General features: G+C 32.3%; 3 protein-coding genes across 3 annotated transcripts in view; all 3 read left to right on the top strand.

Annotated features, from left to right (window-relative positions):
- Positions 1-16,515, top strand: part of LOC139502861 (fibronectin type 3 and ankyrin repeat domains protein 1-like) — a 406,467-nt gene that overhangs the window by 68,632 nt on the left and 321,320 nt on the right. Inside the window, exon 7 of the mRNA XM_071292489.1 lies at positions 1,511-1,609. The gene's annotated coding sequence lies outside the window, so the exon portion shown is untranslated. The remainder of the gene's footprint in view (positions 1-1,510; positions 1,610-16,515) is intronic.
- LOC139504433 (germ cell nuclear acidic protein-like) lies at positions 5,551-6,780 on the top strand. The gene has a single exon (XM_071294518.1). The coding sequence runs from the start codon at positions 5,551-5,553 to the stop codon at positions 6,778-6,780; it is 1,230 nt and encodes a 409-aa protein (XP_071150619.1).
- Positions 8,522-16,515, top strand: part of LOC139504432 (uncharacterized) — a 41,708-nt gene continuing 33,714 nt past the window's right edge. The window contains exons 1-3 of the mRNA XM_071294517.1: positions 8,522-8,732; positions 10,258-10,400; positions 11,165-11,269. Of these exons, the coding sequence (XP_071150618.1) occupies positions 8,522-8,732; positions 10,258-10,400; positions 11,165-11,269 (459 nt within the window). The remainder of the gene's footprint in view (positions 8,733-10,257; positions 10,401-11,164; positions 11,270-16,515) is intronic.

Below are 16,515 nucleotides of genomic sequence, written 5' to 3'. Positions count from 1 at the left end.
ACAACACTAATTTTTTACACTTAATATTTACACAACAAAAGAAAAATCACAAAGTAACTGAACATTGATGAACATTGAATCGGAAAGTCTATAAACACATGGCAAAATCAAATAACAAAACATATCAAACAAATGGACAATAACTGTCATATTACTGACTAGGTACTGGCATTTTCAAATGTAGATAATGGTGGATTGAACCTGGTTTTATAGCACTAAACCTATCATTTTCACAACAGTCTCATCAAATTCCGTTATATTTACAACAATGCGTGAAAAAAACCAAACAAAATAAATAAAATAGTCAAAATATGGGAACAGCAGTCATCGCTGTGTTGCAACAAACGATTTTACAAAAAAAGCACACATTCATCTATCAAATTAAAAACACATTCATTGCTTCGAGTATCTGACGTCAGAAAATTTATACGTCACATATAACGTATGTTAGAAGAAATTTTGTCGTTCAATGTTTACACAAAACAATTTTATAATTGCACATGGGAAATGTTGGCATACTGGGTAAAAATTCAAAATGTTAGAATTATTTTAAGTAATCAACCGAGATTTCCAATTGTCCAGAAATTCTGTAGAATTTCTAAGAATCCAAAAATGGTTAATACCACTGCTCGATAAAACTTATTTGTTGTTCAACGTATTTTCTCATTTATAATACAACTGAAACATACTGACATTTAATTTAAGAATAGCATAATGAATGGATCTTTCTGCTCAGACACGGGTGACGTTTTACAAATTGTGAGTAGGAGCACACTTTTGAATATCGAATAAGTTAGGCAATGAATATCCCATATGCAGCTGAAGTTGATATATTGCTACTAAGGTGGTGATGATGACACATAAAACTGATCCACTAATAGTAATATTCAACTATCCCACTTACTGAAGAAAACACCTTCAATTCAAACACCACTGAAATAGACTCCTTCAATTCATCCATTTATAATGGTGTTAACCCTCCTTCAAACACCAATGAAAATTACACCCTCAATTTAAACACCACTGATATAGACTCCTTCAATTCATCCACCAAATAATGGTGACATCCTTTATTCACACATTACTTATAATGACACCCTGAATAGAAACACCTCTCACGATGTTGCCTTACAATGCATAAACCATTGATGACATCCTATTTTTGATACACTGATTATGACACTGATGGTGACACCTTAAATCAAAACTCCAATAGGCTGAATATAGTCAAGTGATGTTTTTTTTGGATCAATCATGTCAATGCTCAATATCAGATTGTGTCATGTAGACAAGCAAATATGATAGAAATGTGCGAAACAAAGAACTGTGTGCTTGCATCGTCCATTTGTGTTAAGTGGTTTATAAAATACAGATAATAACTTTTACAAAATATCAGTACAATTTATAATTTGGACAACATTAAAATGTGTACACAACGTATTTATCATTTATATTTATATACACAATTGTCCAATGTTTAACACAAGTTTTTATGTCTGTTTTATTACAGGCCGGAGGCACACCATTATTGTATGCTGCTTACAATGGACACCTAGATACAGTCAAATATCTGGTAACAGTCGGCTGTGACAAGGAAACAAGTGACAAGGTGATTATAGATATTATCTCCGCAGTCTGATCATATTTCTGTTAGTCAGACAGGTTTAATGGAAAACAAATACTGTTAAAATTAAACAAATAGTGTTAACAACTGAATCGTCTAGCGAATCAGATGATCAACATGATCAAGGTTTAATATTGTTTTCTACCAAAATTTTTGTAAACCTCTGATTTTACCTGGAGTTGATATTATATTAATAACTCAGATCTAATATTTAAAAAAAAAATAATCAAAATATATTATAGATAGAATTATATGAATAGGGATATCATTTCACTTATTTAGACCTACTGCATTCTAGTTACAATTTTTTTTTAGATTAAAAATTAAATTATTACAAATGTTTTATAATTTAAAACAAAAGTTGTATATTTCATAAGTTAAAAAAAATCATGTAGTGTTAAAACGGTTATGGAAAATGATTTTGTCTTAAATTATAGAATATGATTAATGAACTCATACATCCTACCTGAGGACATCCTAAATTTGCACAAGTGATGATTTTATCATATATTCAAACACCACTGATGGTGAAACCTTAAACTCACCCAACACTGATGGAGACACTTTTCATTCTCACACCAATAATGATCACAACCTCAATCAAACAACTAGTGACGTTGAAAGCCTGAATTCACACACCATTGATGCTGACACCCTTAACTCACACACCTCTAACGGTGACTCCCAGAATTCATTAACCACTAATGATGAAATTCCTTTAATTCACTCACCACTGACGGTGACTCCTTGAATTCGTTGACCACTGATCATTGATGATGAAATCCCTTTAATTTACACACTATTGACCATGTTGACGGTGACACCTTTAAAATTCACCCACCACTGATGGAAGCATCCTCAATTCACATACCACTGATGGCGACAAAAACCCATACAATTCACACATCACTGTTAATGAAACCGTTCAGAATCACACTCAAATTATGGTGACATCTTAAATTAAAACATCACTGATGGTAAGACCATATCTTCAGACACTTCAGATAATCATGATAAATTAATTCACAAAACAGTCATATTAACGTGATTAAGGGTGACCCTTAAACTAGCAAAGTGAGTATGATGATGTCCTAAATTCATGAACGTCTGATGGAGACAACTGTAAACATTGTAGCAATTTTACACCTGTCCAAAGTCAGGAGCCTCTGGCCTCTGTTAATTTTGTATTAAATTTAATTTTAGTTTCTTGTGTACAATTTGGAGTTTAGTATGGCGTTCATTATCACTGAACTAGTATATATATTTGTTTATGAGCCAGTTGAAGGATGTCTCCGGGTGCGGGAATTTCTCGCTGCATTAAAGACCTGTAGGTGACCTCCTGCTGTTGTCTTCTCTATGGTCGGGTTGTTATCTCTTTGACACATTCCCCATTTCCATTCTCAATTTTATTAGATCATAATCATGATGCCCTAAAATCAAATACATGTGATGATGATATGGTAAATTTGCAAACCACTGATGGTCACACCATTGATGATGACATAGTAAATTTGCAAACCACTGATAGACACATCATTGATTGTGACATGGTAAATAAACACCCCATTTATGGTGACATTATGAATTGACAACCAATGATGGTGACACCTAAACATTAGACATCATCGATGAATAAATCAAAAATTAAAAAAAACACTGATACAAACAGCCTATATCAGCGAATGTTGTGACAACCTTAATTTATACACTAGTGATAAAAACATCTTAATTTCTAACATCATTGATGATGACAAATTAAAATAAAACTCACCTGATGATAACGCCTTAAATGTTCACACCACTGATGTTGGAATCCCTCATACAACATGTACAAACACTTCTGAAGGGTGAAACCGTGATATATCACACGACTGATAGCAACACACTAAATCCAATCAACACTAAAGGTAACATGCTGAATTTACATACCACTGACGACAATAACCAAAATGTAGGCAACACTGATGTGAACACCCTAAATATATAACAGCATTCACGATGACACTCTCAAATAATTCCACTGATTGCGACACCACCAATTCAATTAACCACTGATGACTACAACGAAAGTTTGCACATCATTGATGTTGACATCTTAAATTCTAGCATCACCTAATGTTGATAACTTACATTCATACAATATTGATGATAATATACCCTACATTTAATCTAATGATGACATTCATATTAATATCAAACATCATTTGCCTTTTCCTTGACCAATGAGCCCGTAAACATAGGTGATCCCTTAGTTGCTTCCTTGGGCAATTTAGGGTTGATGTAACAGGTGATTATTAATAAAATATGTTTAAAAAATTTAATTAAAAACAATATATATCCCACATCCGTAATAACATTAACGGTACCGTTGACACCTTTACTGCATACATCACTGATAGTGAAACACTTTTAAAGCACAAACATTGAAAGTAAAGCTCATGAAATGGACACAACACCATTTTTTACTTTTATAATTTACACAACAACTGATAATGACACATTCAATTGATCCACGAACAATAAGGATATGCCTTATTGACATCCAACTGAAAATAACACCTTAATTCATTAGCCAAATATGATAATAAAAAAAATGCTTTACACACCATTTTTGATGACACTCTCAATTCAAACACTACTACTGATGACGCCTGCAATTTATCAACCATAATGGTGATAATTTTAATTCACCCACCACTGATCATCACTCCCTCAATTCGTTCACCAACATATGGTGATATCCCTTATTCCCATACAAATCGTTTTTACCCATTCAATTCCATTCCAAATCATGGTGATATCACTAATACAATACAATTACTGATGACTCCTTCAATTCATCCACCAATAATGATAATATTACTAATTATTTGACCACTGATGGTTACTCCTTTCATTTATCCCCCTAAACTAATGATATTAATTCATCAACTAATAATGGTGATATCTCGAATGCACACACAACTGACAATGACTGATGATCACTCAATGGTGATATCCCTTTCTCACATACAACTACTGGTGACTCTTTCGATTCATCTAACAATAATGGTGATATCCATAATTTAGATTCCACTGTAATGACTCCTTTATATCATCAACCAATAATATTTCTAATTCTTGCACCAAATGACTCCTTTTATTCATCTAGGATATTCCTATATCTCTCAGGTTTATGATAGCTTTCTCCATTCATCCACCAAAAATGATGACACATGTATCCCCATTTCACACACCACTGAAATGACTCCTTTCATCCATCCACAAATAATGCTGATATCCATTTTCAACACGTAGTTGATATGGACTCTCAATTCAGACAAGACCAATGTTGATATCCGTAATTCTCAAACAACATATGATGACTCCTTACTTTATCAATTAAAAAAATGATATATTTATTGCACACGCAACTGATGATGACTCTTTTGATTCAACCATCATGAATGGTGATATTCAAAATTATGACTTACTCTATGATGACTCATTCAATTATCCATCAATTATGGTGGTAACTCTAATTCACACACAACAGATAATAATTCCTTCAATTCATTCGATTGTAATGGTTGTATCCTTAATTCTCATACAAGATGGGGATATCAATGCTTCAAACACTACTTATGATGACATATTTGGTTTAGCAACCAGTAATGGTGATATCTTCAAATCACACACCAATGATAATGACTCCTTTCGATACATTTATCAACAATGGTAATTTTCAAACTTCACACACCACTGATGATAACTCCTTGCATTCCCTTACATATAATGCTGATATTTATTATTATCTCAGGTTGATGATGACTCCCTCAATTGATCCAACAATAATGATGATATCCTTATGTTACACACCAATGATAATAACTCCTATATTCCATCCATCAATAATGGTGATATCCCTTATGATAAAACAATTTATGATGACTAATTCAATTCTTCGACCAATTATGGTAACAGCTTATGACTCCTTCAAATCATCTACCAATAAAAGTGATATCCATACATTTTCAACGACTTGCGGCTCCTTCCATTCATCCAGTTATAATTGTGTTATCCGAGATAAGCTCACCACCGATAATGATACCTTCAATTCATCCAGATATAATTGTGTTATCCGAGATAAGCTCACCACTGATGATGATACCTTCCATTCATCCAGATATAATTGTGTTATCCCAGATAAGCTCACCACTGATGATGATACCTTCAATTCATCCAGATATAATTGTGTTATCCCAGATAAGCTCACCACTGATGATGATACCTTCCATTCATCCAGATATAATTGTGTTATCCCAGATAAGCTCACCACTGATGATGATACCTTCAATTCATCCAGATATAATTGTGTTATCCCAGATAAGCTCACCACTGAAGATGATACCTTCAGTTCATCCAGATATGATTGTGTTATCCCAGATAAGCTCACCACTGATGATGATACCTTCAATTCATCCAGATATAATTGTGTTATCCCAGATAAGCTCACCACTGATGATGATACCTTCAATTCATCCAGATATAATTGTGTTATCCCAGATAAGCTCACCACTGATGATGATACCTTCAGTTCATCCAGATATAATTGTGTTATCCCAGATAAGCTCACCACTGATGATGATACTTTCAATTCATCCAGATATAATTGTGTTATCCCAGATAAGCTCACCACTGATGATGATACCTTCAGTTCATCCAGATATAATTGTGTTATCCCAGATAACCTCACCACTGATGATGATACCTTCAGTTCATCCAGATATAATTGTGTTATCCCAGATAAGCTCACCACTAATGATGATACCTTCAATTCATCCAGATATAATTGTGTTATCCCAGATAACCTCACCACTGATGATGATACCTTCAATTCATCCAGACATAATTGTGTTATCCCAGATAAGCTCACCACTGATGATGATACCTTCAGTTCATCCAGATATAATTGTGTTATCCCAGATAAGCTCACCACTGATGATGATACCTTCAGTTCACCCAGACATAATTGTGTTATCCCAGATAAGCTCACCACTGATGATGATACCAGTTCATCAACCAATAATGATGATATCCCTTATTCATATAGTTACTATGATGCCACCTTTAATTCATCCATCCATAACGGTGTTATTCCTAAAATTTACCACTGATAATGACAACCTTAAGTTATACGTTTAACATAATTTTTTCCACTTTATGACATAAGTTTAAGATCATTTTACTCTTGATGCATCGTCATGAATCGGTACTACATCTCCGACATTAATCTTCTATGTATTTCGACCAGTTTATTCGTAATGTTCCCTTAGTGAAGTTAAGTACTCCTGTTTCCAACTTTAAAGAAGTTTTTAAACTTCGATTGTCTAGTCACGAATTTATGCGTTGTTACTTTGGTTCCTGGTTGTAAACTACAATCTTGAAGTCCGTTATACAATAGCGTTCTGATTCGTGTTCCATAAAATAAAAGTGACGTTTTGAGGGGTTCGTCGTCCGTTGGATCCGATGAAACGTATATCCTATTAATCTGTCCCACAATTCTCAGAACCGAGGTGCTCTTTTCGGGTAAATCAAGTTGTTCCAGAGTTAAGCTTCTAGGTGATGACTTTGTTGAATGCCCACTTTTTTTTTATCCCGCAACATACGTAGACGTATTGTCTGAAATCATCACTGTTGAGAGTGACTTTCTACATGTAAAACGACGAAAGCTAAAATAAAAGTATTCTGTGATAAATCCTGTACAATTCATAAGTGAACTGCTCTTGTACTAGCACAAGTAAACATACATATGTTTACAAATATGTTTGGGCTTGTATCATATTTTCCCTCCGGTTTATATGATTCGTTCATCTTATATTGACTCTTGAAATTCAAGAGTCTTTCATAACTTGAGGGTAAATTATATGGACTTACAAATACCGTTTCGAACCCTAACTTCACTAAAGAGACATTTATTGTCGAAATCCGGAACTGGTGTACAAAAAAATATTGACACCTTATGTTTGTGGCATAACATCTTAGCCACGAGTTTATTGTTTTCTGTTAAGTACTAAATTGATATTAAGATCCATTTTGTTACATCTTGTGATCAATTTTATTTGGCAATCGCAAATGGCAGTCAGCAGGGTTAAAGAACATCAGTTTTTCGACCTGTTAGTCAAATGCGTTTTGTTTAAATGTACTATTTTACTTTTTGGGTCTTTTACAACGAAATTTGTTTTACATCCACACGTGAATGAGGTTTTTATCCAAAACAATCATAGGTTTAAACGTAGTTTTTAATTTAGACTTGTTTATGTATATAAGTTTACACTAAAAGTAAAGCCTAATAAATTTACACAACACTAATTCTGTCTCTTGAAATTAACACTACTGATGATAACACATTCAAGTGATCCACTAATAATGATGATTTCCCTTATTTCCACCCCACTGAAGAAAAAAGTAAAATAAAATAAAAATACTGAACTCCGAGGAAAAATCTAAAGGAACAGGGCCTAATCTAATGGCAAAATTAAAAGCTCAAACACATCAAATGAATATATAAGAATTGTCATGTTCCTGACTTGGTACTAGCATTTTCTTATGTAGAAAATGATATATTCAACCTCGTTTTAAAGCTGACTAAACCTATTACTTGTATAACAGTCGCATCAAGTTGACAACAATGGATGAACAAAACAAACAGACACAATATGTAATAATATCACAAATAGGGGTACAGCAGGAACACGAACCCCACCAAAAACCTGGGTGATTTCATGTGCTTCGGAAGGGTGAGCAGATCCTGCTTATGATTTGTTACACCTTTAATTTATTAACACAAAAATGGTGAAAACACTGTTTCTTAAACCACTGATAATAGTGATATTCCTAATTTCCACACCACTAAGAATGACTCCCGCAATTCATCAAACAACAAATGTTAATATCTCTTATTCACATACCGATGGTGATAACTATTCCAATCCATTTACCAATAACGGTGATATCCATAATTCACATACAACTAATGATGACTCTTTCGGTGCATTCAACAATAATGGTGATGTCCATAATTCACATTACACTGTGTATGACTCCTTCAATGCATCCACCAATAATGGTAATATTCTTATTTTGTGACTCCTTGCATTTATCCGTGATATTCCTAATTCTCGCAGGTTGACGATGACTCCACTCCAAATGATGAAAAAACATTAAATGTACTTGAATTTTTTTTTACTTCATATTTTCCGGAATGGTGTTTAGAGGGCTAATGGCTGAATATGACAGTTGTTGTCCATTCGTTTTTGATGTGTTTTTGTCATTTGATGTTGCCATGTAATTAGGAACTTCCCGATTTCCCTGTTAGTTCAGTATTTCTGTGATTTTAGTTTTTATGATACACATTTGACATGCTTTTGACTATTATCACATGCCTTTCCTTAACGTTATCACATGGAATTACGATGTTGCGTTTTCAGTAATAAACATAATAAATAAGGTCTACAGAAACAAACATAAAATATACTGAAACAGGAAATTGAATATATTGAAAAAAAAATTCAGAGCTACCAGCATAGTTATGAAAGTTACTTAAAAAAAGTAATGTTTTGATACTCATTGAAGCATATGATAAAAATATCATAACATGCCATTTTTCATATCAGATGTATTACCAGCCCGGTATCAATATCAGCATTCGAGCATTTATCTCTTAGGCTGATAATATGTCAGATATGCATAATCCTATGTAATATTTTATATTATCACACCACTGATGATGACTCCTTCAAATCATCAATCAATAATGTTGATATCACTTATTTGCACACCACTGATAGCCTTTCCAATGCATAACCCAATAATGGTGATATTAATAATTATTAACCATTATTACAATATGTATAGAAATGCCTATGCTTTATAAAACTATAATTTCGACAACTGCTCATTATGAACGGAGAAATTGCTACAGCCAGTCATAACGAAATCTCAGTCATGCATTACGTAATCACACCCGTGCATTACGAAATCACAGTCATGCATTATGAACAGATGAAACAAAACATCGATTAAATCAAAATGTCGTTTATTTCTTAAAATAAGTGTGACCATTTTTTTATTTTTTTTAAACTTAATATCATTAAAACAAGTTTAAATAATGCGCAGTATTTTATAACGAACTGAAACGGAAATATTTCACAGACTTTTTCGGGTACGACTTTCGATTATTATCACTGTTTCATTTCTATTGTTCAATCCTCAGAATGCAGACTACTCAGGGCAATCCTTGACTATTATTAATACCTCGGGCATGTTACAGGGCCAATATGAAAAAGTCCATACATTAATACTATACTAACATACAACTGATTGTAACTTCTTCAATTCATTCAACCATAACGACGATATTCATTATTCGTCAATTAATAATGCTGCACAGAAAAGCCACATGGATATTCTCCTTTATCTGATCACTAGCACTAGCTATGACATCTCACAACAAAGCATTGTGTTTATTTGCTATACAATTTTATAAAGAATATACTTACTGGTGTGACCGGTCATTTTTATTCAAGTTTTACATCTTATTCATTTGATATGCAATGGATATATTTTACCTATATTTTTTCAACAATGTCCAGTTCATGACACAAGTGTTGATGAATGTTATATAATTATATTACAGAATGGAGTCACACCATTAATGCAGGCTGCCGACAGAGGACACCTGGATGTTGTATGTTACCTGGCCAGTATTGGATGTAATATACTCGCCAAATCCAAGGTAACGAAATATATATCTCCTGTTTGGTTGTATTCCTGTTTATATTTAATAATTTAATCAGACAGGTATATCTTATAGTTTGTTTATATGTGTTTTACATTGTCGTTTGGTTTTGCACTTTAGTGTTTCTATATTTTCGTTGATTTACTCTTATATTTGACGTGTTTTCCTTAGTGGTAGTTTGTATCTCGGATTTGTTTTCTCTCAATCGATTTATGACTTTCGAACAGCGGTATACTATTAATGCCTTTATTTAATACATAACGCAGTTTGTAAAGTTGTAAACAATTGAATATCATGTTACTCGCACTGAGAAAGGCTTCAAAGTTCGTTTATAATAATGGGCAGCTGATAGCAATCAAACATTTCTTTCTGAATCCATTGATATAAGTAGTTCTTTTTCAATGTTTTATGTCATAGAAAATAATTCCTTTTGTATCATGACATTTCTTGTGAAAGTTTGGATTTCGACGTGCTTACCACTCATTTTTTCCTGATATATATATGTCTTGTTTTTAATTAATTACACAATATTGTCCAGTGTGGCAAGTTAAGGAAAATGTTGATATTACAGATGTCAGTAACATTGTAAAATTTTGTGTATTTTGTTGATATTAATTACGCAAAAGTGTCCAGTGTTGCACAGGATATGCATATGTTGATATTACAGATGTCAATAACATTGTAGCATTTTGTTGATATTAATTACGCAATATTGTCTAGATCATCACTTTACATGAATAAACTCATTTTTGAAATTATAGAAAGGATCAACAGCGTTACATTGGGCTGCTAAGTTTGGACATCTTCATGTCACCAAATGGTTAATTGAGGAAGGAGGAATCAGTCCACTGGATAAAACAGATGAGGTAACATTTAACATTATATACTAAGTGTTAATTTATCAATGAAAAGTTATTTTGAATACTTATAGGATTTGTTAATTTAATTTTTGTCTATATTCAATTTGGATGAATTGTTTTTTATTTATATTTTTAAGTTAACAACTTGAATCCAAATAGAAGAAGGACAACAATTGACAAAACAAACTACGGACAAACGTTTTCTATTTATCTAATAAGATTGTTGATACGCCGTCTTACACTTAAACATAACTATAATAAGTATATACGAATACATAGCCACTATTTCAAATAACATAAAGTAGGTCCTACAAAAACCAAATTCCTATTCTATACTGATATATAAACACTAAAAATAAAATACCACGTATTCAAATGCATGAGTAACTACCAGAATAAACTTAATAATCAGAAACCAACATTCAGCCTCTACTGATATAATCAACAATATATCAAATACTAAAGAAACAAACACCTCGAACATGATAAACTACAAATATGTTAACAGCAATTTACATTAACGACAACGAGAATGTTTTAAATAAACACAAAGTCACCAAACAAACACATAACAGTTGCCAAATCCAGACATTAAAGACACAATACTTTTAATAAAAATAATAAGATACAAATTCACCATTATAATATATGACAGTAGACAGATACAACAAACTACAACCATACATTAAAGATAAACGACTTACCAACACGGATTAAAATGCAAAGTCTCCAATCAAACTCATTTCGTTATATAGAAAGAAATATGTGTAATAACAAATCACAAATAGCCATTGATATGTTAATGCTGTTGTAAATTTCACCGAAATGGTAAATTGTTTTACTGATTGTGTTATAATTGATGTTTATCATTGTATTTTAATATAAGACTTGTAATACACTCAATTATGACGAGAGCGTTTCTTTATATAAAATCCTGAAATTAAGAAATTCAGGGCAGTCACCAGGCATTACAGTAACCATGGAGACACCAATTTGAAAGAAACCAACCCCTTCATCACTCCAAAAAATCACAATCCCAAATAAAATATTTGACGACCACCCAGACTTGAACAACCAGCTTTTACATAAACACTAATTGTGAAAACAGCCAAAAACTAAAGGGTCACCAGTCGGGCATATGGCATCATTCAGAAATCAATTAAAACTTACTATTAAGACTTATAATAAACCATCACCTATTAAAAACACAGTCACAAACCAAACACTTGACAGTAAGTAGGCAACTCAACAAGAATTCTTAAACACACTGTGAAGACAAATGTCAAACATTTTAAATGATGAAAACTTAGTACTGCTGTAACATGTCACAATTCAAACAAATTTTACAGTCAGACATTACTTATTATCGGTTAAACACGTTTAATTACTTTAAAGACACAACCACAAAGTATCCAACCCTTACGTATATGTCAAACATACATACTACAGCCATCAACTAATGCTACACTTATAGCATAAATTCAATCGTATATCATCATAAATAACACATGTACCGTCACAAATCAAGCATATGATCGGTAACAAAAAACAATCAACAACTATTTGAAAGTAAATATAAAGATAGTGTGCCCTATCAATTACATGATAACTACCAAGCACTACAACAGGCAGCACGCATTTGACAATGATTTAAAAAAAGAGTCACCAATCAAACAGATGATAACTTCTATGCAAGTTAAAATCCTGCAGCAATTAACATGAAAATAATGTCAAAAAGAATCACCAATCAATAACATTATAGCTATGAGGTAGTCCAACAGCTAACATATATTTGAAACTAATCATAAAGCAACTGTCACCAACCAAGTACATAATAATCACAAAGACCTATATTTGAAACTGATCATAAAGCAACTGTCACCAACCAAGTACATCATAATCACAAAGACCTATAACAACCATGTGCTACTACTACTAATTATTAGGTTATACTCACAACACAGATAAGTAGTTTAAAAAAACAGTCAATAGCTAATAATTACTAATCAAACATTTGAAAGCAATCAGGCACAACCAACAACTATTTGTAGTTAATTGAGAAAACACAATCAACTAATTTCAATCAGGTATCAAATTTAGAATACTGTGGATTCATTTATTTCGTGGATTCCAATTTCCGTGGATAAAGGAAAACTTGTATGTTTGTGGGTATTTCATTTCGTGATTTTGCAGAGGTCTGCATACAAACCTTTTTAGAATTTGTCGTTCGTAGAACATTTGATTTCGTGGTTTACCTGTACCCACGAAATCCACCAAAATTGGTATCCAAAGAATAACCATCAATCCACAGTAATGGTAAAGATATAAACAACAACTTTCAGATACCAATTAAACAGGACAGTCATCATATTATATATCAACAATCAGAAGATACTTACTGTAAATACACAGCCAACACATTATACTTACACAAGATAGCAAAATGAACTACTAAGAAGCATTATAGACTTTTTAGTAGAACCATAAGGCATATCCATCTGTCGACATACAACTTACGGTCACTTAGTATCACATTTCAACTATCAGGAACAGTCAACAACATACAACCACTTGGGACTAACTCTAATTACACAGCCATCACTTATCAAACACAAGACATAAATAATGTATTTCTTACAACCAATCATATACTTAGACATAAATAAGCTATTTCTTACAACCAATCATAAACTAAGACATAAATAAGGTATTTCTTACAACCAATCATATACTAAGACATAAAAAATAATGTATTTCTAACAACCAATCATATACTAAGACATAAATAAGGTATTTCTTACAAACAATCATATACTAACACATAAATAATGTATTTCTAACAACCAATCATATACTAAGACATACATAAGGTATTTCTAACAACCAATCATATACTAAAACACTTCTTCCAACAATAATAGCAATCAATTAGAGAGAAAACAAATATAAGTCATTCCCTACTTATACATCCCGTCAATGTGTTTGTCTTTCAATTTAAGCTGGTGTGTTTTGTTTATACGACTTGTTGCATTTCTTTAGTTCTTATAACGTGACTCTGTACTATAAAAGATCCCGTCAGTATGATATTGTTCTTTTTTATGTCATTATGATATATTTCTATTATGAATTACAAAATACTGAAGTCGTCATTATTGAGAGCCAAAATATCATCCAAATATCTTCAGTTAAGTAATTAAGTATTATTAAATTTGTGTATCAGATGTTGTTTCGATGGGTCTTTGCTGATTTTTGTCATAAATTGTAACTCATAGCAATACAAAAACAGGTCCGCAATAAGTGGTGCACAGTTAGTTCCCATTGGAATTCCGATAAGCTGACGATATACGGAATCTCAAAAGCGAACACAAATGTTATCTAGTAAAAATTTCAAGGGCAAATATAATATCAAAGCATGTCCAATTGACATAGTTTTTTTTGTTTACTGCTACTAAAAAATTACCTAAAAGAGTTTGAACATATATATTCACATTCTGACTTTTTAAAGGCCCATTTAATTAGGTGTGTGAATTTTTTTTTAAAGAGAATCTGAGGCAATGTGGATATAGGGTAAAAAAAATCAAAACTTTGAACAGATTCAAACTCACCAATATAAGCATGCAATTTATCAAGTATTTCGAACGAGGTTTTGACACTCAAAAAGTAATTGATTCCACTATTTTCGAAGGCCTTATTTGAACAATTTATTATCAAGTTTTTGATTGTATTAAGTGAACTGGTAAGTAGAATAGATAATTCAGTAGTGAAACAAAGGCTTGAAGACGAAGTAAATCTATATTTGTAAGGTATTTTGTGTAGCTTCGGAAGCCAAAACATAGTTAGGACTTTCATTGTTGTTGGTTCTGTTTGTGAAGCGGTAGTTAAAAGTTAATGTTTGTTACAGATGTCGTTTTCTGAAAATGGAGTCAGTTGGAATGTTGGTGAATTGGTGATTTCTTTTTGTAGAACCTCAATGTAAAATTAACGTCAAACAGTAATAATATTATTAGCAGCTTTATAGGCCGGGACAAAAACAAATTCCTTGGCTAGTTCTTTTAGTTTATGTTTGATACGAGAAAGAGGTTTATTGTGGTTATTGTTAAGAGTAAAATTTTTACTATTCATTTATTTCGTCTGTTAATGCATCATTGTAAATATAACGGAATTTGATGAGACTGTTAACGCATCATTGTAAATATAAAAGAATTTGATAAGACTGTCATTAAAGTGAGAGGGTTAGCGCTATAAAACCAGGTTTAATCCACCATTTACTACATTTGAAAATGACTAAACAAAGTCAGGAATATGACCGTTCTTGTCCATTCGTTTTTGATGTGTTTTGTTATTTGATTTTGCCATGTAATTATGGACTTTCCGAATTGATTTTTTTTCTGAGTTCAGTATTTTTGAGATTTCACTTTTTTCCCAACATCCAATTGAAATATGTTAATAAGACAGACTATCAACTAAGAACTATTTTTTAGGCACTTTTTACCCATCAGGAACAACTAATACACAAATATTTTACATAAAACGAACAACTTGCTACGTCAAATTAAACAAATGACAGCAAACAGGCATTTCAATAAAAGCAAATGGACACAGCTTACAATCAGTAGTCACATATCAAAGATTTGGCAGTAATCAGGTACTGCTAATATCCAACGATCATATGAGACTAACTTTTCAGACACTTATGTGCAAACAATCATAAGATTCTATCAACAACTACCAATAGCCTCTAAAGACTACATTGCAAGATACAAATAACAACACACATACTCCCAAACACACGACTGCTATCAAAAATACCATTATTCAAATGCACAATCATTTCTCATAATCACCAATCAAACACATGACAAATATCAAGCACTACCAACAAATACCAACTATCAGAGATTTAGTATAAAACAAGAAGCAACAACTTACAATCACCACGGCAACACATAAACAATGAGGCACATACAACAGCCATCAATACTAGTTTGAAAGTCACTACCAGAAAAAATTGCCACACATCAAACAAAGGACAGTCGTTGGACACTTCAAAAAACTTAACAAAACACTATTTATAAAGACACGACCAACATATAACAATCACGGACCAAACACAGTATAGCCTTTAAACACTTCCAACTAACAGTTAGACACTTATTATAAAACACAGCCAATAAGTCTTATTCTGTTATCAAACAAATGAGAGACATTAGACACTAATAGCAACCAATATGGAACGCCAACACTGTCTTGTT

This window comes from Mytilus edulis, chromosome 14 (genome assembly GCF_963676685.1).
Source record: "Mytilus edulis chromosome 14, xbMytEdul2.2, whole genome shotgun sequence".
NCBI lineage: Eukaryota > Metazoa > Mollusca > Bivalvia > Mytilida > Mytilidae > Mytilus > Mytilus edulis.
The sequence above is the reverse complement of the archived record's forward strand: the minus strand, read 5'-3'. Positions and strand labels throughout refer to the sequence as shown.

Excerpts from the sequence above, each read along its gene's own strand:
- LOC139504433 (XM_071294518.1), top strand. The coding sequence starts at position 5,551 with ATGACTAATTCAATTCTTCGACCAATTATGGTAACAGCTTATGACTCC.